This window comes from Xyrauchen texanus, chromosome 12 (genome assembly GCF_025860055.1).
Source record: "Xyrauchen texanus isolate HMW12.3.18 chromosome 12, RBS_HiC_50CHRs, whole genome shotgun sequence".
Taxonomy (NCBI): Eukaryota; Metazoa; Chordata; class Actinopteri; order Cypriniformes; family Catostomidae; genus Xyrauchen; species Xyrauchen texanus.
The window spans coordinates 21,448,908-21,471,659 of NC_068287.1; the positions used below are offsets into that span (position 1 = coordinate 21,448,908).

Below are 22,752 nucleotides of genomic sequence, written 5' to 3' on the forward strand. Positions count from 1 at the left end.
GTAAACCTAACACAACCCCTAAACCTAACCCTCACAGAAAACCTTCTGCATTTTTACATTTTCAATAAAACATTGTTTAGTATGATTTTTAAGCGATTTGAATTATGGGGACACTAGAAATGTCCTCATAAATCACATTTATAGCATAATACCCTTGTAATTACTAATTTGTAACTTACAAAATTGTCCTCGTAAATCACAAAAACACGCACACACACACACACACACACACACACACGCACAGTGCACATTCCCACACTGTGCAATACTCCTCCTCCTTTTCTTCTCCAGTTGGGAGATCAAAGGCTTCTCAGCACTATTAGACTTGTCATAGATTGCGTAGTCAAGATGGCAATGCACATGCATTACCATAAAGGCCTAGTGCAACTCTCCCTGTGTCTCTTTTTCTTGCTGTCTCTTTCTCTCACTAATGCACTGATGTTTTCTGCGATAGTGTGGTTGTGAATGCTGGTCAGCTGTAAATCTACAAATGCAGACTTGTGTCTTTATAGGTATGTGGGTGTGTATCTGCTTGTGCCTGCATACATGAGAAAAAGCAGTGTATGAGATGTAACTGCGTATTAGATTCGCTCGGTCACTGGGCCACTGAAAAAAGCATCAAACCTTCCCCAGTAATTGATGCAAAATGATCTTCATGTACACTTTATGGACAAATGTTTGTGGACACCCCCTTCTATTTAACAGGTTTGGGTTTTTGGTTACACCCAATACTAGCAGGTGTATAAAATCAAGCAAACAGCCATGTAATCTCCGTATACAAACATTTATAGTAGTTGCATGTATCCTTTCTGTTCCAGCGTGTGTAAAAATTGAAGTCCATAAAGAAATGATTTACTGAGTCTGGTGTGGATGAACTTGACTGGCCTGCACAAAGAGACCTTAACTAAAGTCTTTCTAGCAAGTTAGTCCACTGGAGGACATCTTTGGAACACTCACAGCTATTTCCAGTCATGAAAGTGCAGCTCCTATCTACTTGAATGGGGAAAGACTGAAATCTACAAAACTGTAGGTCAAGATTTAATTCCAAGAACAAATTTTAAATTGGCAGTTAAAAGGTGATTGGCTCTATTACCTGTAAGGCAAGATTTCCTTTCTACATCCGTTGACAGTTGGGCATTCCAATTTCGCCCATTCATTTTAAAAGAAGTGGCCCGTCTCTGCTAAATAGTGTCTGCCTTAACCCCAATGAAAAGCTTTAGGATAAATTGGAATGACTGTGAGCCATCACCCAACATCAGCACCTGACCTCACTGATGCTCTAAATTGGAGAAGATCTCCACAGCTATGTTCCTATATATATAGTGAGCTTTCCAAGAAGAGCAGAAGCAGCTATAGCAGCAAAGGGAGTACCAACTCTTTATTAATGTCCATTGTTCTGAAATTATATTCAATATACACTTATGGGGGTTCTGTTCAGTTGTCCATACATTTGGAAAAACATTGTATAATTATGCACACACACATTCAAGCAGCCACAGAGACACACATACCTGTATTGTATGTGATGAAGCACAAATACATAATATATATTTACAGAAGATACATTTAAAAAGTAAATTGTTGGTTAAGCCACAATGTGGGATGAGCCATCATGTACGCATTTCAGAAATAATGGCTGCTGTCTTTGCTTACTGATGTAGAAAATGGTTTATTTTTGTTGCAAGACTGTATGTGAGGCAATTTGTATTAAACTCTAATCGACCAGCATTCACACTCAGCTGTCTCAATAAGAGCCAAGAGAACAAATGTAACACACACACACACACACACACACACACACACACACACACACACACACACACACACACACACAACACACACACTCTGATTCCTTGGAATAGGACTAGAGAGAAGAAATGTGGATTTAAAGAAATAGTTCACCCAAAAATGAAAATTCCATCATAATTTACTTCCCCTATGAAGTTCAAAACCAATATGTTCTTTGTTCTTATGTGGAACACGAAAATAAATGATTTCAGAACACTTGAAATATGATGCAAAAGCCACATATAATACTTTTTCAATCATTGCCATTGTATTGAATACTGTAGATGGACTGTAATATGCATTAAAACATCTCCTTTTGTGTTCCACACACGTTTACATGGTGAACTATTTCTTTACGGGCGAGTATAAACTCTGCGTTGGTAGCAGTACTGCGCTCTCTTCTGCTCCTACATTCCAAGTGTCGTAGTAGCTAGAATTAGAAGCTCTGAGGGGGAACTCTAGTGCTATTGTGCTTGAAGATTATTTTATGCATTAATTACATTACGCTTTAGACAGTCAGGAAATTAGTCAGATGTATTCAGTGTATTTTTCTATATAGTGTAGTAATGTAGTGATTAAATATTTAAATGTTTAAGAAATGTTGTGAAAATAGGGATTTCTCCAAGCTTTGTAATTAAGTTTTGGTTATGTCTGATTCTAAAACTTGTACTGTTAAAGAAGCAGTTCACCAAGAAATGAAAAATGAGTCAACATTTATTCATGCCATTCTACACCTGTATGACTTACTTTATCCTGTGGAACTCAAAAGAGTTGAGAGAATTTGGAAAATGTATTGGTTGCTCTTTTCCATGCAGTTACAAACATTGGGGACCCGGTTCACTTAAGCTTTGAAAAGGATACAAAAACACCATAAAAAGTGGTCTGTAAAGAAGGTTGCGGTTCACAAAAGTTCATGAGAGAAGATTTGTGAACAAATTGTTCAAACCGGAAGATTGTGAAGCAAATCAACTGATTCACTGAATAGATCCAAATAAAAATTAGCAGTAAATTCAAAGAGTATTTGAGTATGCTCATTAGGAGTTATAAATATTTTATTTTCCTTTATTTCACCTAAACACCTAAGTAACAATACAAATAAAGTGGCCACAGTCCTGGTAAATATAAATATATTCTTTCTATTGTTCCAGACAAGGGATCCCCTGGTGGAAAGTTTTAACTTTAAGGATCATTACAGTGCCAGACCAATCAACGCAGTGTTGAAACTAATTAAACTAATATATTTACATCAAATGATGGACATAGCAGGCGAACGCCATCACCACGGGGATGCAGTAACGGAAATCTGTGTCTTCATAACAACATTCTTTCAAGAAATATGAGTAAAATAAAATCTCACCATAGGTGTCACTACAGTGTTCCAATCATATTTTTAAACAGACAGGTGTCAGTAGTAGTAACATAGTAACATGTTTAGAAATGGGACAATTAATAGTAAAAGTAAGTGGTAGCTATGCCATCCATAATAATCATTATAAATATCTAATTCCGATTTACTTGTTATGAGTAAGCTGTAGTTTGTTCAGAGCATGCATTTCTGCAATATTGGCAATATTTCAACAGATATACTGCAGCCATATGAAACATGCCAGAACTGGGTATTAGTGCTTTCCCTGTTGGAGCTTCTCTGATTGACTTTCAAAGTCTCTAATACACTTTGTAATGAGTGGCTAATGTTTTAATTATGTTAAAAGCTGTGCTGAAGAGGAAGAAGAAAATTAGGAGTCACCCAGGGTGATTACACAACCTAAAATCTTAAACAGGTCCATTTATTCTCCAAAGACTGCTTCTATACAAGGATTTGGTGTTGGGTTTGAAGTAAGACAAAGTCATGTATACAAACACTTCAAATCTCAAATCAAACTGTTAAAAACAAGAACTCTTTGATATGTTTGAGGACTGAAATAAGACACCCAGTACATTTACGCACAATGTTGCACATATTTTCCAATATTGTTTAATGAATTGTAAAAATTTTAAGAAAACTATTGTAATTCCTAAAATCTGAGAAAAACACTTCAGTGACATCCAGCAGCAATTAAGAATTATTGCGAGAGTTGCAAAGTAGTCTGGCACAAACACACACACACACACACACACACACACACACACACACACACACACACACACACACACACACACACACACACACACACACACACGTTGGTGCAGCTATCCTTATGAGGACTCTCAATAGACATTATGATTTTAAAACTGTACAAACTATAGATTCTATCCCCAACCCTCACAAAAAATGTTCTGCATTTTTACATAAAAGAAAAAAAGCATAGTTTAGTATGTTTTTTTTAAGTGATTTGAATTATGGGGACAGTAGAAATGTCTTCATAAATCACATTTGTAATTACCAGTTTGTAACCTAAAGAAATGTCCTCATAAAACACCCAAACCTGCCCACACACACACAGGCACGCACGCACGCACACACACACACACATATCAAGTAGCAATGTTGAAATGTATCCTCAGAGAGAACATCTACCTTTGCTCCTCCTCTCCTTAAATCAATTGAATAAGAGAAACAATAGGGCTGAAAGAGACAGAAAGAAAGAGAGAGAGCGCAGCATACAACATCCTAACAGAAAACCCTTACCAAAATTCCTCTTTCACAGTCTCACAACACGTCCATTAGTTCATTTACAGTGTCAACACAACAATGTATCCTACAGCTGCCAATCCAATTCTGACTGCAACATCCCAGAACACTGCACAAAATATGCAATAGTGGCATATGTCTCACATGTAAACTCACAAACGTATAAATAAGATATCTGCTAACTTTTTAAAAGTCAACTTTTCAAAGTCTTAAACAAGTATAAAATCTTGTTTATATTTATAAGCTTTTCAACATAAATAATATTTTAGTAATAAACTGAAAAAGTGTTGGCACCCAGAGTGGTAGGGTGAGGGACTGAGTATGCCCAAAGATCAATATCAATATGTTTTGATTATGTTTTCAAAGATACAAGTCATGCACTATTTGAGCAGATTAAGTGATGTAACTTTTTGATAGACAATGTTTAAAACTATGTCTGTGTAGCAGTATGAGTTAAAGTATAATGAGCTGGCGTACATTTGACCAATGCCCGTGTGAGGATCTGTCCTATAAATATAGCGATTAGTCCTTCTAACGCCCTCTCTTGCTCGTTGGTGACTGAAGAGGTGTTGTGCTTCCGGGTCGCTCTCTCCGCGTGTTCTGCTGCGCTAACAGGTAGGGTAGCGGCTTCGCTGTCTCTATGCGAATATCAGTTATTATCTGCTGTTATGGTTACTATGTGTTGAACGCTCAGATCTCCGATTGAAGGGCCAATTTTGCTGTTCAGCACATTCGACAAACTGATTTGCTGCATTATCGGTGCCGTTGGCCCGCGTCAAGCTGTTTCCCTTGGGTATAAATGAATGCTGCTTGATCGGTATGTATGCCAAATGGCGTGTGACTCATTTATTTTTCTTTTATTAATTGGGGTTAATGGTAAATATTTTTGTGTAAATAACAGACATGAGGCCGGTTTAGCTGGAGATCGGAGCCAGCCACACAGTATTGATTCGCTAACTGCTGTTTTGCCTGCACATCTGTAAGCCTGCATCGCTGTGTTGGCCGCACTGCTGCTGTTTGCTTTATGCCTGTGCTGCTGTTTGCTTTATGCCTGTGCTGCTGTTTGCTTTACGCCTGCACCGCTGTTTGCTTCATGCGCATGCACTGAACATTGTACCAGCAACTGGAGCAGATTGCTGTGCGCTGGTCGTGCCATTATAACCACTGGGCAATTAAGGCTGCATGGCTGAAAATATGTGACATTTGTTTCATGTGGGTCAGTGTTTTTATGATGTTTGAAGATAGCTCAAGTGGTTGGGGCTTTATATTATAATTTTGCTGATTTAAGAAGTTTGTTTTTTTTTTCTTTTTGTTTTGATTTCAAATTAGATTAAAGTTGTATTTTTCCCTTGTTTGATTTATTTTGTTGCTGATTATTGAATTTATATATATCTACATATATATATTTCCTTTTTTTATACTGCCTCTTTATAACCATTGCTGGTTTTGGCAGTTTATATTGTGTTTATCTCGTGATAAGTTTGTTAGTTCTTTTCATTTAAAGATTATATATTGATTTTCCTTATTCCTTTTTTTTTGTGAATCTTTGTTAATTGAGTGTGTGTTTTCGTTACAGTGGCTGAGAGCCGATGGTGGTGCTGGTGTCTGGGTGGTAGCATCCCCTTCTGGTGTGCTGTGTCGCCTTTCTTGTTTTCCTTTGTGTTCACTGTGGTGTGGTTGTGTGTTTACTAGGGGAACTTTCTTTGGGATTTTTCTACTGCCTTTGACTCCTTTTCTCCTCCATCGGTAAGCCTCAGCAATTATATATATATATATATATATATATATATATATATATATATATATATATATATATATATATATTATTTTTTTTTTCTTTTTTTTTTTCTTTTTTTGTTTATTTCCTTTTTGTGCTCTCTTCCCCGAGAGATGATTGTGTTTTAAATGGTTTTAAATGATTGAAATAAAAGGTGTTTCTTCAAAATTGAACGTCGTCTTTGGCTGAATTGTACATGTACCTGTGTGTCCTTAATTGTATCAATACCATTGCAATTAGGTAGTAAAATCATTCCCTGGTTGGAATTCCCAGGGTGGCGTAGTCTGCGTATTGTCTGTCCTCGTTTTGATCGCCACAATTGTAAAGAAAATGGGGGTTGGGGATACAATAAAAAAAAAACTCCACTTACATGGTACTTTGCTATTTTACCACATTCATATACGATTGTATTAATATGGTGCTACCAGGAACCTGGAAATGTCATAGTTCTTTTTTAAGGGTTTTTGTGAAGGCTAACAAGTGTTTGGATACTCTTTTGGTTGGAAAATTCATTCATTCACAAGCTGCACATGTACTGAACTTAATAAAGGCTTACTTCATCACTTGAAAAATGATGGGATGTATTTGCAAGTTTGGTTTCCATTGATTTATCATAGATCCACTACAACCAGTGTTATCTTTATTTGCTGTGTTATTAAATATTCCATGAGCTTGTTGACAAGCGAGAGCAAATGATTCAGCTACGCAAGCTCAAGCTTTGAGTCATTCAGATTGAATCGCAAACCGATTCAGTCTGATTTCCCATCATGTGTGACCAATTAATTGTAAAGATCACACTCAAACGAGCGATTCATTGGTTATCAGACATCTTTAGTTCTTCAAAACTGCCATTAGTAAAAAAGGCATGATGTAGCAGTTCAGCTTTTGTCAATGCTATGCCGCCACCTTGTAAAAAATATAGCTTCGCTACTGAAAAGTTATTTGATTTAAAAACTAAGGACGCTACCATCTCCCTACTCAGAAATGTAGTTAAGTTAATAGCTTTGCTATTTGTAGAGAAACAACTGCCTATCCCTGAGCAGAATTAGTGACTGTGGAGAAACAGGAAATGCATAAGGAAAAGCAGGAAGACCAGTTCTGAGACCTGTGCACAATACTCCAGTGTATAGACACCCATAAATAACACGGATTGAATATGTTTAAAATGAATTTTCCCTTAAAAGCTTTTTGCTGAGCTTTGATAGATGTGTAGTTTAACTCAGATAATCTCAAAATTTTTGTCTTCAAGGCCCAAACTATCCAAGATAATATTCAAATTTCTCCCACCCCCAAAAGCTAGGAGTGTCAATAAATGAAATCACAAGTAATTTAATTAGGTTTCAAGAACTGTGACTTTACATGTTGTAGGCCTATGTCTTGTGTAGTGATCCATAGCAGTTAAATTATAGTTAGATAACTTTAATATAACTTTGTTTTATTTTGTTTTAACCCTGGAGGCCGCCTAGTTGAGAACCACTGGTGTAGAGTTGTGAAGTACCATTTCTTTGGGTAATTCTTTGGTTGCCTGAAATATCAGTGTTTGCTAACAGGCTTAATGGGTGCTACAGTAACTCTGTGTGTGTATACAGTGAGGGTTCCGGGGTCAGGCGTCTTTATGAGCAGTGCAAATGCAAATTGCGCATCATCCTCAATCAAAATCGCATTATGAAAATCAGCCTGGCAAGATCAGTGATTTCACCTGATGTGTTTATATATGCTGTGGATGCCCTGAAGGAACAAATTAATTCCAGAATTAAGATTAGAAAGTTCAGATATGAGTGTTAAAAATGTGCCTTAAAATGTCTGAAGCACGACAGAGGGCATCACAGGACATGATCTAACGAGAGGAAAGTGCAGAGTGTGAGAGCCATTTACAAGCGCTCCATGAAATACAAAGTCACACAGAATATGAGAAACACCAGAGCAAAATGGTGTGAGAGAGATAGAGAGGGACAGAATAAGAGAGAGAAGTGTTGAGGTCAGACTCACAGTGGAGAAGTTGTGAGCTCCACAGAGCTCTCCGCGGTACTTGCAGCCCAGTAGCATATCCTCCAGCTGGTGGCCCAGTCGGTCCATGAACTCCAAGCTGGTGCCCTCGAAATGCCGCGGAGGTAGAAAAAGACGGAAGTCTGACAACTTGCTGAACCAGGCCTGTCTGTCATCTTGAAGCAGGTCTAGCACCAGGGGCTTGGCCGTGCGGTTAGCCAGCAACAGTCCGAGCCAGTGACCCGCAAAGTACAGATCACTTTTAGTAAGGTGATACAAGCGTATGGGATTATTGTTACAGATGGTTACCGTGGGGAATGCAAGTTCTTTTGCCCACTCGGTGTGGACTCTTGTGTGGGTGGGGAAGGACAGCCAGTGAAGCAAGCGATTTGAGGACCAAGACAATAGAAGACCCAGAGACACACAGAATGCTAACATCCAGAATGCACGGTGGCCAAGAGTGCTAGTCGGGGTGCAGATGTGCCGTAAACCGTGGAGGTGAGTCCGTGTCAAGAGGGCCACAGTGAGGCGAGACAAACTGTCTTGTGGGGCTCCAGGTCGGGCAGGGCGACGACGGGCCCTGCGTTGGCCCAGGGTGGGCGAGGCAGGGCGCAGACAGCAACCTTCCAGAGCCATGAGGGCCCACAAAGCTGCTAAAGCAGCAAGGGGGAAGGCTTCATCTCCCAGCCAGGCCTCCACGGCCAGGGTCCTCATGGGAGAGCCACAACACTGACTTCCAGAATACTGATCTGACCTTTAGCGATGAAAATAAATACACTCACAAAGCTATTCTAACAACTACGCAGAACTACACAAGTTTTAATAAAAATGTACAATCCCAAGGCGATTTTAAACTTCTACTTTACAATCCACTTTAACAATCTAGTAAATGTATTAAAACTTTATTTCTGGATAAACTAAACACATACTTACACACAAACACACTGCTCCAAAAAAGTGACCAAAAAAAACAACACGTGTCTTCATGCCCACAGGCATGTCTATATAACCCCTCAGGCGAAATCCCTAGGCTATTTTCCTTTTTTGTCCCACTTTTTCTGACACTTTAACTCACGCTCCCTCTGAGGTAATCTGGTCAGAGAGAAATATTCAATAGATACAAGGCAGATAGAGTAAGAGAAAATAATGGGAGGCAGACAAGGAGTGGCCGGATGACAGAGTCACAAAGGAGAAGACCGATTTGAGAGAGTTTTACCTATTGGCGAAATCAGCTGCCTTTCATGGCTCCCTCCATAGTCCCTTGAGAGAGACTTTCTTAAACACAAGCTAGAACTGATTCCACTATCCCACTGCCAACCGTACCAATTACACACACAAACTCAGTCCTGTTGTTTTCTTTCCTCTTTTTCTCTGGCGTTGTCAGTAAACTGCCCTCTTTTAGCCCTCCAATCTCTCTAGCTCTCTGTCCTCAGCTATGGGGCATGTGGACAAATCCTGGTGTGAGAGAGGTCGTACTTCGTTCTAGTTCACACACACACACACACACCGACTCTTGCCTGCAGGAGAGCTGAGAGCCGCTGATGTAGAATTTATTCTGACATGGTCCAAATTCAGCATCTCACTCTCTCTCCTCTTTTTCTCTCACTCTCTTTTTCCATCTTTCTGTTTTTCTCGAACAACATCCTTTATAGTCTGTTGTTTTAAGCCTCTTGTTTTTGTTTTTTGCTTGAGCCTTTGCTAAAAATCCATTCCCAGAAAATCAAATTCTTCAATTTACCTCCATGCCCTCTGTCAATAAAAGCTCACTTGCTCTTCCCTCTGCCTCTCGTCTGCCTCCTATTATCTTGTATTGTTGTGTTATTGTTGGATGGCTTCACTTCTGCCTCTTTGGTCATTCAAAAGAGAGAATGATTAAGCGACAGAAGCTTCTCCGCATGTGTGCTTTGCTTTCCTTTCCGCTGCTTAATTGCTCCTCTGTTGCTGCGGTGCTGCTCTCCTCTTCCCTTTGCGCTCTGTTACTCTGTTCGCTCAGCATTCCTCTCCTCCTCCTGGGTCACTCTATCCATTCACTCCTCCTCCTGCTCTGTCATTTCTGTTCTCGCTGCACTCCTTCGTGTCCACACAGCCAGCGCCTGATTCAGCCTGTGCCAGCTCTCTCTCTCTCTCTCTCATTCTCAATCTCTCAAAATATCTCACTGGTGTTTCACACTTCCTTTTTCTCACTCTTTTTATTCTATTTCACCTCTTCGCCATGCCATCTAATTTTCTGATGTTTTTTTTTTATTCTCTCTCCTTCTCATTCTTATTCATTCATCCATTCATTAATTGATTTTCTCCATCTTCACTCACATGCAGAATTGAAATTACCCGAGTCTTTGCCACATGAGTTTATGTGGATGATATTTTGCAGATAGGCAGAGAGACAGAGAGTAACAGATCACCAAATATTAAGAATTAAACAGATTAGAGTTGTTTTGACTCAGCACTCAAATTACACATGCTTCTCTTATAATGGCTGACTACTTACAGTTTTAAAGCCTATAATCTCATAGAAGACATCCCGTTTATTTTTGTAATAAAATTTCAAGCAACTTGCAGAAGAACACTTTATGACACTCTTTATGAATCGTCTCGGGTTACTTAAGTGTAACCCTTGTTCCCTGAAAAAAGCGGAACAAGATGCTGCGCTGAGAGCGCTTTGGGAACACCCTTTAGGTGTGAGCAGCTGTGAATATGTGTGCAACATGTCAATGAACATTGACCAGAATTTATAGCCTCTACCGGTGTAATCATTGGATGCACCTGCACCAGGGCTATAAATAGACGCATCACTGGCATGTCGTCAGGTATTTTGTCTGAAGAGCAGTCCTGGGGCAACCCAGTGCGGCAATAAAGCGCAGAATCTCGTTCCGCTTTCTTCAGGGAAAAGGGTTACACTTAAGTAATCCGAGACGTTCTGAGACTTGCTTTGATGAAGATAAACAACATGTCATATTTACATATTTTAAATGTATGAATTAATTAATTTGACAATTATAGCGCTTTTCTGACAATACACTCAAAGTGCTTTAACTTGGAGGACAGTGGACTCTACTTAAATACACCAGTTACCAGTATATTTTAATATGATCAAGTGTTTTATCTACTATTAAAGTTTGTATTGTCCTACACACATTAAGATGTGAAGCTCATGATATGGCTGATATGAGTTCAATGGAAGGCTTTATTATTTGTACATTCTCTGTAATACGATAATGCAAGTAAACATAATACTTCAATGGTACATCTATGCAGTACTGCACACAATAAAACTTAGATTACATTAGATACATCACAACCAGTTAAAACTCGATTAATATTTGATTCATAAAAGCATGAAAAGCAATATACAGTAAGCATCAACAACACTACCAGACAACATGTCTAAGCATTATACAGTAGCAAATAAAGAATTTCGCCAAACAGTTAACAGAAAAGCATCCAACCAGACTGCAGCGATGCTGCCCTGAACTGTGTGACTGACTGTGTAGATTCCCAAGCTGGGAACACGTGATTGTCAGTACTTCTTTTCTCTGTTTACAGACATGACCTAATGATGCAAGGATGAACGACATAAGCCTATGATTTTACAGCAAATCCGACCCGACAGCTCAAAATACAAATCATTATTATAGGCTTAGAAAAGTAAATTGGTGTAAGGCAAGGACATTGTTTTGAACGCAGATTTATTTTCTTATGTACTAAATCCGTCATGGCATTTCGTTCATTTTAACCAAAAAATTAATCCGTGGTGCAGCTTTAAATAACTGTTTTGTATCCTTGATGAAGATCTATTTGTGACACATCGGATCTGTACATGTAAATGAGTCATTAAAACAACTGGGTATTGATGCTATACTGCAACATCTAGCTTCTTAAGTGTTTCTCTTGATAACTTATTAGTACACTCCGTCATTTATTTATTTTTTATTATTATTATAAAAAATTACTCCTAAAGATTAAAAAAAAAAAAAAAAAAAGATAAAATCTGTTTCCCTTCTGTCGCTCTCTCCACGTTGTGTCGGAGAAGCGACACTAGGGGTCTATCTTGAGCACCGATATTCACCTCTGACCTATTGAAAAGGGCCAATGAGAGTTGGCAGTCAGTATTTGCATACCCCGCCCCCGCATACGTGTATTTAAGCGGGGCAAATACGGAAGTTTAGTCAGAAAATTTCTTCGGAGCCGATGGTCTGTTTGCAGTCTGCTGCGAGAATACACACCCTGAACGTTCCTGTATCTCTGAAGATCTGCTTGCTGTTGGATCTGACGGCGCACAACAGCGGCTTTCTCTGTACTTTGCACGGCGTGCATTGTTGCCCCTGAGCGCTTCGACAGCGCAGACACACACACACACACACACTGTGTATTAAAAGAGTGATTTCCTGTAAAAGAGCAAATTTCTCTAAAAGAGCAAACACAGCGGCATTGAACGTCCTTTTAAGGACGCGTCTTTTTCAAGATCCGCCCCTGTGTCGTTCCTGGATGCGGTAGAAGTCTCTCCGCTTCAGACGGCCACAGGCGCTGTCTCGTGTGTTTGGGCCGCGATCACACCGAGGCGGCGTTTGTGGATGGTTCATGACCACGTTGCGGTCGCGGCTTGCTTTCAACAGAAGGCAAGCCACCCCAGCTGCACCCCGCATTGCTCCTTCTTCCCACGGGATTGAGGACGATGCGGTTTGCGCTGGGGGCGATTTGGGGGCGGCAGCGGGTGCGGTTTCGCCGGGTAGCCCCCGCGAACCTCCCGTTCCCCGACACGCTCGCTGGTCCCCGTCCAAGCTCGCGGCGATAGCGGCTCGCCTCACGGCCTGGCCGTCTATCCTCCCGAGTCCGAAGCAGATGAGCTCGCCGCTGCATCGGAAAGTGCGGTGTCTGATGCCGAGGACTCCCCTGGACTGCAGGCCCAGCAGGCCCAGGCTGAGGCTGACGCTCAGATGTCCGACATGCTTTCCCGGGCCGCCGTGAGCGTGGGGTTGGATTGGAACCCTCCGTCCTCCCCACAGCCTTCACGGTTGGATGATTGGTTCCTGGGGGCAGCGCGCCGTTCGCGGCCTGGCATCCCCCCGGTCCCGTTTTTCGCGGAGGTGCATGATGAGCTGACGTCTACGTGGAGAGCCCCGCTCTCCGTTTGTCTAGGTGCCACCCACTCCACTCTCTCCACCCTCGACGGCGGAGAGCGCCACGGATACGAGGCAATTCCCCAGGTCGATAGGGCAGTTGCGCACCATCTATGCCCCGGTAGCCCTACCTCCTGGCGTGGTCGCCACGTACTCCCATCCAAGCCCTGTAGGACAACATCCTCGCTCAATGCGAGAGCCTACAGTACGGCTGGACGCGCTGCCTCCGCCATGCATGCGATGGCCCTCCTGCAAGTCCACCAGGCCAAAGCTCTCAGAAGCATGCACGGGGGTGGACCTGATCCTGATGTGCTGCAGGAACTGCGCTCAGCGACCGACCTCGCCCTGAGAGTGTCGAAGGCCACAGCGCAGGCACTCGGACAGACGATGGCCACCCTAGTGGTCCAGGAACGCCATCTTTGGCTCAATCTGGTCGAGATGTGTGAGGCCGACAAGAACCGCTTCCTGGACGCACCTGTCTCCCAGATTGGCCTTTTCGGCGACACCGTCGAAGACTTCGCCCAACAGTTCTCCGTGGTGAAGAAGCAGACGGAGGCCATCTCCCATATCATGCCCCGCCGCAGACCTGCCGCTACGGGCCCTGCCCCGTCTGCCCGCCGAGGGCGTCCCCCTGCGAAGAAACCAGCTCCTGCTCCGCCTCAACCCGGGCCCAGCTCTCAGCCCCAGCGTCGAGCACCCCGCAGGCGGCGCACGCCCCCTGTCTCACGAACCCCCTCTAGGACCTGGAAGGCTCCCAAGCGTTCCTGAGACAGCTGAACCAGAGCCCAAGACGTTAGCTCCGGAGGTGGTAAGACCACTCCGTCCCCCGGTGGAGGGCCAGGAGGAGAATCCTTTGTTTTTTCATTTGCCACACCCCCTGACGGGGGCTGTGGTACCCACATTCTCAATACAAGAGCTATTTCCTTTGCCTCTGGGTCACCTGGCCCGCAAATGCCGTTCTCACGGCAATCTGCTTTCAGATTACGACAGTCCCGGTACACCGGACGCGGCGATCCCGCCTTCCGCCTGCCTACGACTGCCCCCCGGCCGGCCGGTTCAGACGAGTCCAGAGGACGCCAGCAGACCTCCTCCTCAGTCACGAACCCGTCCCCTGCCGGGTGCGCGGCGCAAGGTATGTGCTTTGAGTCTATTCTCAGCACCCCAGCCTCAGGCCGCAACGAAGCCGCCCGACGCTGCATTACCTGTTCCGCCCCGCTGCGAGGCCCCACCGGGTACGTCCAAAATACTCGTCCCCTTGGTGCCCCTAGCGCAGAGCTGGGAAGCGTGGTTTTCGGCACCCGCGCCCAGACCTCTGGAACCTCCATGTCTGGTCCCTGGACGGGATGCGGAAGAGCTAGCCGGCTTTCCAGCGACCGTTGTGAATACATTCAACCAAGCCAGAGCCCCCTCTACCAAGCACCTTTACGCCCTAAAGTGGCGCTTGTTCGCAGATTGGTGTTCTTCCCGAACTGAAGACCCGCAGAGATGCGCGATCAAGTCAGTGCTCCTGTTCCTACAGGAGAGGCTGGACAGGAGGCTGTCCCCATCCACCCTCAAGGTGTATGTTGCCGCCATTGCCGCCCACCACGATCCTGTAGACGGCAAGTCTTTGGGTAAGCACGACCTGATCCTCAGGTTCCTGACAGGCGCCCGGAGGTTGAATCCCTCCCGGCCAGGCCTAGTTCCCTCCTGGGATCTCTTGGTAGTCTTAGCAGGACTCCAGAGACCTCCCTTCGAGCCGCTTGAATCAATTGGACTCAGGGCCCTCTCTCTTAAGACGGCCCTGCTGATCGCGCTCACCTCTATCAAGAGGGTCGGGGACCTGCAAGTGTTCTCTGTCAGCGACACTTGCCTGGAGTTCGGTCCGGCGGATACGTCTGTGATCCTAAGACCGCGACCGGGCTATGTGCCCAAGGTTCCTACCACACCATTCCGAGATCAGGTAGTGAACCTGCAAGCGCTGCCCTGGGAGGAGGCAGACCCAGCCCTTTCGTTGCTATGTCCAGTGCGCGCCCTGCGCATTTACCTGGACCGCACACAGAGCACCAGACGCTCTGAGCAGCTCTTTGTCTGCTTTGGGGGACGGCAGAAAGGGAATGCCGTCTCCAAACAGAGGTTCGCCCACTGGGTTGTTGACGCCATCACACTGGCTTATCACACCCAGGTCGTGCCCCTACCCTTGCGGGTCCAAGCTCACTCAACAAGGGGTGTTGCGTCCTCAAGGGCACTGGCCAAGGGCACCTCCCTAGCAGACATCTGTAGAGCCGAGGGTTGGGCAACACCCAACACCTTCGGGAGGTTTTACAACCTCCGCGTTGAGCCGGTTGCGTCTCGTGTTTTGTCAGGTCCGAGCCCGTAGAACTCGGTAACACGTAGACTGACCGGCCAGGTGGATCGCTTGCGCCCAGCTCCCTTTTCCTGACGTCAAGGTTAAGTAGTGCGCCTTTTTTCCCAGGGTGCCCTACTCCGAGTCGGGACCCTGGTCGATTCCTCCCCAGCCCTCCGGGTCCGCGGTTCAGCGGAGGAACTCGCCGACCCAAGCCACTGCGGGTACCCTGATGGCTACCCTGTACTGGTATAGGTGCTCCACAGGTAAGGCCTGCTGCTCGGACTCCCCCTGTGTGTAATTCCACGGTTCTGTCCCCTTACGTGCGGACCCCCGTGTCTCCCTTAGGCAGTTACAGCTGCCCCGGTCGCCGTGCTGTAGCAACTCCCCCCTTTCGAGGCTGGATCTACCACCGCACCATACTTTCCACACGAGCCCTAAGACGGCCGTGTGACGTGTCTACCACTTTTCCTCCCCAAGAAAAAGGGCAGGTGTGGTCTCCGCAGGGTCTGGGTAAGACCCCCTTCCCTATATGCGTGTAAGGGCCCCGGCCGTGATTGCTCTATACGAGAAACATAGAGAGAAAAGATCCCATGTTGGCAAACATCGCCTTGTTCCCCTCTCAGGCTAACTAGAAGGATCCCGATGTTCATATGGGGCATTGGGGAAGGGTACGTGCAGCCAGGTACAGATGATGCGCGGCACTGGATGAATCCCTGCCCGCCTCTGTATCGGCAGTTCACGTACACGGTTCAGCAACTGGCAAGATTGGAATGGGTCCCCTAGTGTCGCTTCTCCGACACAACGTGGAGAGAGCGACAGAAGGGGAACGTTTGGTTACGTATGTAACCTCCGTTCCCCGAGGGAGGGAACGACACGTTGTGTCTTTCCTCCGCCATGTCGCTGAACCGAGCCACTGTTGTGGCCGGACCATTTCCGGCTCCTCAGAAAAATCCTGAATAAACTTCCGTATTTGCCCCGCTTAAATACCCGTATGCGGGGGCGGGGTATGCAAATACTGACTGCCAACTCTCATTGGCCCTTTTCAATAGGTCAGAGGTGAATATCGGCGCTCAAGAGAGACACCTATTGTCGCTTCTCCGACACAACGTGTCGTTCCCTCCCTCGGGGAACGGAGGTTACATACGTAACCAAACGTTTTATTCTACATGAAGAGGGTCCCCTCATGGGAGATGCCATGTTAGGATCACATGACCAACCAAAAACTACCCACTAAATCTCAGTTACCACCCTATCATTAGACACTTTCACTAATGGATTAAATTAATGACTGACTGTGAACAGCGAATTTCTACAGTGGCATCTGAAACTTAAAACTGTTGCATTTAAATGATGCTGAAACTGCTAGGTGTCACTGTCCAAGTCCACAAGTCCAAGACGATATAAAAAAATAAAATAAAATAAATAACTGAGTTCACATTTAATACTATTAGCATCATGGAAAGCAGCATTTGAAAATTTCACTAATGCAACTACTTTATTATTTAGAAACTCAAAAAGAAAGATATGCAGTTAAATCATTAACAACAACAACACAATATATTAGTATGCTATTTTGTTATTACTCAATTCTTCTTTTCACTTGCTTAATTCATATTAATGTTGCTCTGTCTCCAGCTATAAACCAAAACTGTTACACAACATGTGGAGTCTGTTTAAGATTTGTAGCTACATTTGGGGAAAAAAATTATAATAATAATAATTTTGCATTACTAGCTCTAGGATGTAAATTTTTATATTATTTTATAAATATATATATATATATATATATATATATATATATATATATATATATAATTTATAATTTATTTTGTAATACTTTGAAACCTACATTCAGTATAATTATATGACTGAAACCTTGTAACTTGTTAATTGACTTGAGACAAGACCTGGATCATGACTTTATCTAATAAAACATGGTCCAAATGTCATTCTAATAATTACAACCAGAAACTGAGAAATTGGCACTGATTTAAATACAGTGGTAAACTGATGCACAGCCCCACATAAAAAACACATTTTAATTCATTCCAACAGGGAAGAGATTCATATTCTCTTTAGTGTTCTCAAATCATAAGAACAATCAACAACTTCTGTCTGGAGCCCTTCAGTCATACTTATCAGTTAACATCACCCTCCTCTAGAGTCTTATATTCTTTGAAGAGTATTCAAGCACTCTGGTCATCAGAGCATCTATTAACTGCTGCAGGGTTAAGTATAATCCAGTAATTTTGAATTTGCATTGTGTTCTTTCTCCTTTTAATTATTAAATTGTTGTAAGTTACTTATACTTACAGTATACTTATATACAGTAAGTATGATGAAAGGTAGAGAAGAATTCTTTAATCTTTCATATTAATTTTCTTTAATCACATATTAACATTAAAACCTTAATTAACATTAAGGTTTTAATGTCACAGCAAGTGAGTTAAACACAGTTAACGCCCACCACTCCAATCACTGCAATTATCCTTAACAAGTCATTCATATGGTTGAGTGAGTGTATTTGTGAATGAGTGAATATTGAAAAAGTAGAAAAGAGGAACAATTTAATTTGTTTTACAAGACAATCATATTATTAGATCATCTGTTGTGTGTGTCTAGGTGCGAATCTGTGCATTTGTGCATACTTTGCTATAGTCTGCACAATTTTATGCCAAAAAGTGATCTTAAATTGCAAATTTTTTTGACCAAATGTCCCCACAATGATAGTAAAACCTGAAATCACCTTTACTGTGGGGTACAGCCAACAGACTCAACAAAAAAAAAACTGCTTTATAAACATGCTACTGAAGAAAATGTGTTAATGAAAATGTGAAAAATTCTAAAAGTTTAGGGATAGCATATAGAAAATATCAAGAATAGAAATTAATGAGCATCCTTTTCTGTGATGTGTCATGTGTGCACGATTTCAGAAATGAAACTGCAAAATGCAGTAGTATCCCATCTGCATAGTCAGCTACACACCAGCTACCCCAGTCAGAATATGAAACAGAATATGAATTCAAATCTATGGATAGCAAGCAGACTTTCTGCCCTAAGCACAGACATGCATTGAGATGAACAGACACAGAATATCTTTGAATAATGATCTATCCCAGATTCTAAAATATCTAGAATAAACAGAATTTGTATCTGATATTCAAAGTGTGAAATCTATTTGCTTACTCTTTGTATTACAAGACAAAGTTATTCTTCAAAAGAAAATTGGGTAGAAATTATGTGCAACCTTGCCAAAGAGTGTCATTATTCATCTTTTGACACTATCAACAGATAGTCCTCTGTTAAATAGTATATGCAAACTGCAAAGTACAGTTTGAACAATAGCACAAATGGCACATTTAGAAAATGGTAGGGAACAGTCAATTGTCTGTGCAGACAAGCCTAGAAAGTGCAATAAAAACTGCTTACTATTTAAATAATTGCCATTGCACTGGTATGGTGGTGGCATGAGAATCAGACATAAAGTCTAAGCTGACTTACAAAATCAATGTAAAAATAAATTTGTGTATAATTTATGTACAACATTAATTTGCATTGAAGCACCAATTGCCAAGATTTGAGGCGTAGGCGTAAAATTGTGCAGGGTTGAATGAGTTGGTATCACCAGTATAGCATAGTCAGCAGTGTCATGTGGTACCTGTTACTTTTCTCAGCACTGGCCCTGATGAGCCAATCACAGTAATTTATTATTACTGGATAAAGATTTTAAAAAATGCTTTTATAGATTATGTTGATGTGGATTCCCATTTGCAGGTATGTATCCTTGCAATTATCAGTTTTGATTAAAAATAACTATCTAGTGTAAAATATCTCCAAAGGTATATACAACGTTCTGAGATTTAAATGCTGATGCATGGAGGATTTGGTTTTCAGAGCATCAAGTACCCCCTGCAGGAAAAAAAACAAGACACAGTCAGTGGCTGACAATATGTGTAATTTTAGTCTATAGGTCTGTTACCAACCCAAAACATTCATATGAATTTAGAAAACATTAAATAAATCACATGAATCACATGAATCATATGTGGAGTCACTGAAGATGTTAAAGGCGTCGATAGAAATTAACAGTTGTTTTTTTTTGTTTGTTTTTGTTGTTGTTTTTCAGGGTGAGGAAAGCAGACATGAAAAAAGCATTTCAGATGAGCAAGTAAGATTTTTTTTTTAAAAGGGATAATGTTTTCCTGCATTACATATATAGGCTGCCCTAAAAATGTGCCATATAATTGAAGTATTGACAGGTAATAAGTGTCCCAAAGTCTTCTTCCAAATAAAGGATCTAAACACAACCTGTGGTCACTATTTTTTTGCTGTTTACAGAGACTAGTGCTTCACACAGACAGTTTTGATACTACAGGATACAAACAGCAATATCTGTCAGGTAATATGGACATTTCTTACACTTACAGCACCTTTAAGCTAAAAAAATAAAGCTGAATTTGGAAATATTAAAATAAAGGAGACTACAGAATCAATGTGATCAATCTAAGAGTGTTAAAAAAAAAAGATCACAATAACACAGTTATCAATGGCCTCACTCTGCTCTATGGGCTTTTTAATCAAAGAATTACCAAACTTGTCTGATGTGAGAAATGGATTTACCCCATATCACAGACCTAGTGCTTTAAAAGAGAGAGACTGTTGAAATTAATGGAAGGGCATGCCTTATCAGACAGGAAAAGGAAATTAATAGTGTTTGTGTAAATGGGGGGGGGCAAAAAGAGAGAGAGAGCGAAAGAGAGACAGAGAGAGAGAGAATTTGAAAAGTGCATATGTTCTAAATGTCATCCACTATAAACCTTTGGTAAACATCATCTAGTAGACAATGCTCAGATACTACTGAGTGGGCATTTTGCACAGGAGGATGCAAAGAGAATTGACATATTAAGAAGGATGGAGGGAGGTGTAGCTGTCTATCAAGACCAAATTAGAGAGCTGTTGTGCTGTGTGTGGGGTGGTAATCACCTGGAGGAGCACGCTTCTGACTTTAAAAGGAGAGGTGGCGGTTTCAATCAGTTCATTGCATTTATTGTGCTGATTAAAGAGCCGCAGGCAGATGTTCACCTCACATTTCTGCATTAGAACACAAAGTCCACATCATGCAGTACAGGGTGATCTCATTAGTATTATAAAATATTCGTATGTAACATTTAAATGTACATTTTTGTAGGTTTGGGAAGACACTGAAATGTGCAATACGAACGTACTGTAGAGACAGCATCTAAAACAAATCTAGGTGTGCAGTTACTCATAGTAATCTTACTATTTTTGCCATTAAAGGTTAAGTTAAATTAAAGAAAGAGTAGTTAAATGGTAAAATCACAGGTGTGTTGAAACAGATGCCTGACACAACACGAGTAGCACAACCGGTTAACAATCTGTTATTGCCACAGCAAAGCTCAATTAATGTTAAATAATTTGCACATGGAGTTTGTGTCGATCTGCTGCATAATGACATTTGATGTTGTGACAGTCTGTGACATGATGTAACTTATATAATTGTGTGAGTGTCTGTGTGTGTTTATCGTCCCTGTTCAAAAAGACTCTGGTTTACACTGTGTGGGTTTCAGCATCTCTCATTGAGTCACCATACAAATTAGCAATGGGTCATAATGGGCGCCTAGTTGTGAACTGACCAGTTGATTAGTGAGGTCGACTAGTATATCTAGATTTTTTTTTTTTGTAATTAGCATGCTGGCAGCTGCTGTGTTTTAGATGTTAGACAGTTTGCACCATACATCCCTTTCATTAAAGTTTCAGTTTTAAATTCATCACCTTCAAAGCAGGACACTGCAGCATACTGATCACACTGTGAATTTGGTCACGGTAGGTCAAACTTTCTGCTGGCCCCCAGTGGCCGAAACTGGAAGTGTTGTTGAACATATTGGTCATGTGTGAGATCCAGTTTCTGGTTGAAATGCACCAAAAGCAAATTGTGTTTTAAGTCATGAATACAGTCAACGGGAATGCATATTTTATTAACTCCCAACCCTAAACCCAACCCGTTTAGATGGAAAATGCAACCTCTGTATCATGCTCACCATTATGTGAAACAATTAGTTCCAGGTTTAGTCCCATGAGGCCTAAACCTGTGTTTCAGAGGTTTTACCAGTGAGAAAGTGATCATGTTTGAATAAATGCAAACATTTCTGATGGCAGATGGCAGTAATTCAGCAGAAATGATGAAGCAGCTTGTCCATTTTCATTATGATCATGTTGGATGCAGCCATACACATTCAGAAGGATAACTTTGGCCATTACTTTGCATCTTACACTATTTATTAGTGCCATAAGCATTGGATTTTTAAAATGGCCTGCCGCGTGTAAAAAAAGAAAAGAAAAAGAAAAGATTTTAAAAACAGTCTCAAGACCTCTTCTTTCTGTTACATTCTGTTGCACTTTTATGTGAATATAAACATTATTGTGTTGTGTAAGTATGTGTACACTTGATATGTAAATTGTGCTGTGTAAGTATGTTGTTTACTGTAATTGGTATATGTCTCGTCACTGTCATGACTGCTATGTTGCTCGGAACTGCACACAAGAATTTCACCTACTGTTGCACTTGTGTACATGGTAGTGTGACAATAAAGTGATTTGATTGATTTGATTTGAACACTCCCTGAAAAGCATATTCAACATGTGTCAGGTGAACAATCAGTCGACAATCAGTTAACCCAACCACTATTTAGTTTTGAATAGGTGTTATTTTGAACATCCCTACTACAGACTCAAATCTGTACTACATAATCATCAGTACAGAAAAAAAAAGTTATTTACAGTTAAGTCTTACATCTGATGCCCCTACAGAGGAAATCTGAGAAAAATGTTGGAGTAATTGGAAAGCTACATAATCCCATATCCTTCAGGTGGGCTATCTTTACATTTTATATTACAAACTGCTGTATATTTAAGTGTGAATGTGTCATTTTGTGCCTGATTAGCTGGCATGTACAGAAGGGTTTGTCTGTGGATCTACTGTGCATTGATTGTGCGTTCAATCTTTTAACAAGTTAAATCACTTGAAAATGAGAAAATAATATTTGGCCAACTGCTGCATGACCAGACATTTGTGGAAATTACTAGTGTGATGTAATGCTAGACT

General features: G+C 41.8%; 1 protein-coding gene across 4 annotated transcripts in view; it reads right to left on the reverse strand.

Moving 5' to 3' along the window:
* Positions 1 to 22,752, reverse strand: part of asic2 (acid-sensing (proton-gated) ion channel 2) — a 593,044-nt gene that overhangs the window by 177,259 nt on the left and 393,033 nt on the right. Inside the window, exons 1-2 of one of the 4 annotated variants that reach the window (XM_052138643.1) lie at positions 9,117 to 10,194; positions 8,187 to 8,937 (exon numbers count right to left, since the gene is read on the reverse strand). The exons of 1 other annotated variant lie outside the window; for it this stretch is intronic. In XM_052138643.1, coding sequence (XP_051994603.1) covers positions 8,187 to 8,897 — 711 coding nt within the window. In that variant the 5' untranslated portion in view covers positions 8,898 to 8,937; positions 9,117 to 10,194. Of the gene's footprint in view, positions 1 to 8,186; positions 10,200 to 22,752 lie in introns of those variants that run through there. 2 more of the 4 variants (XM_052138644.1, XM_052138642.1) reach the window with 2 other exon arrangements.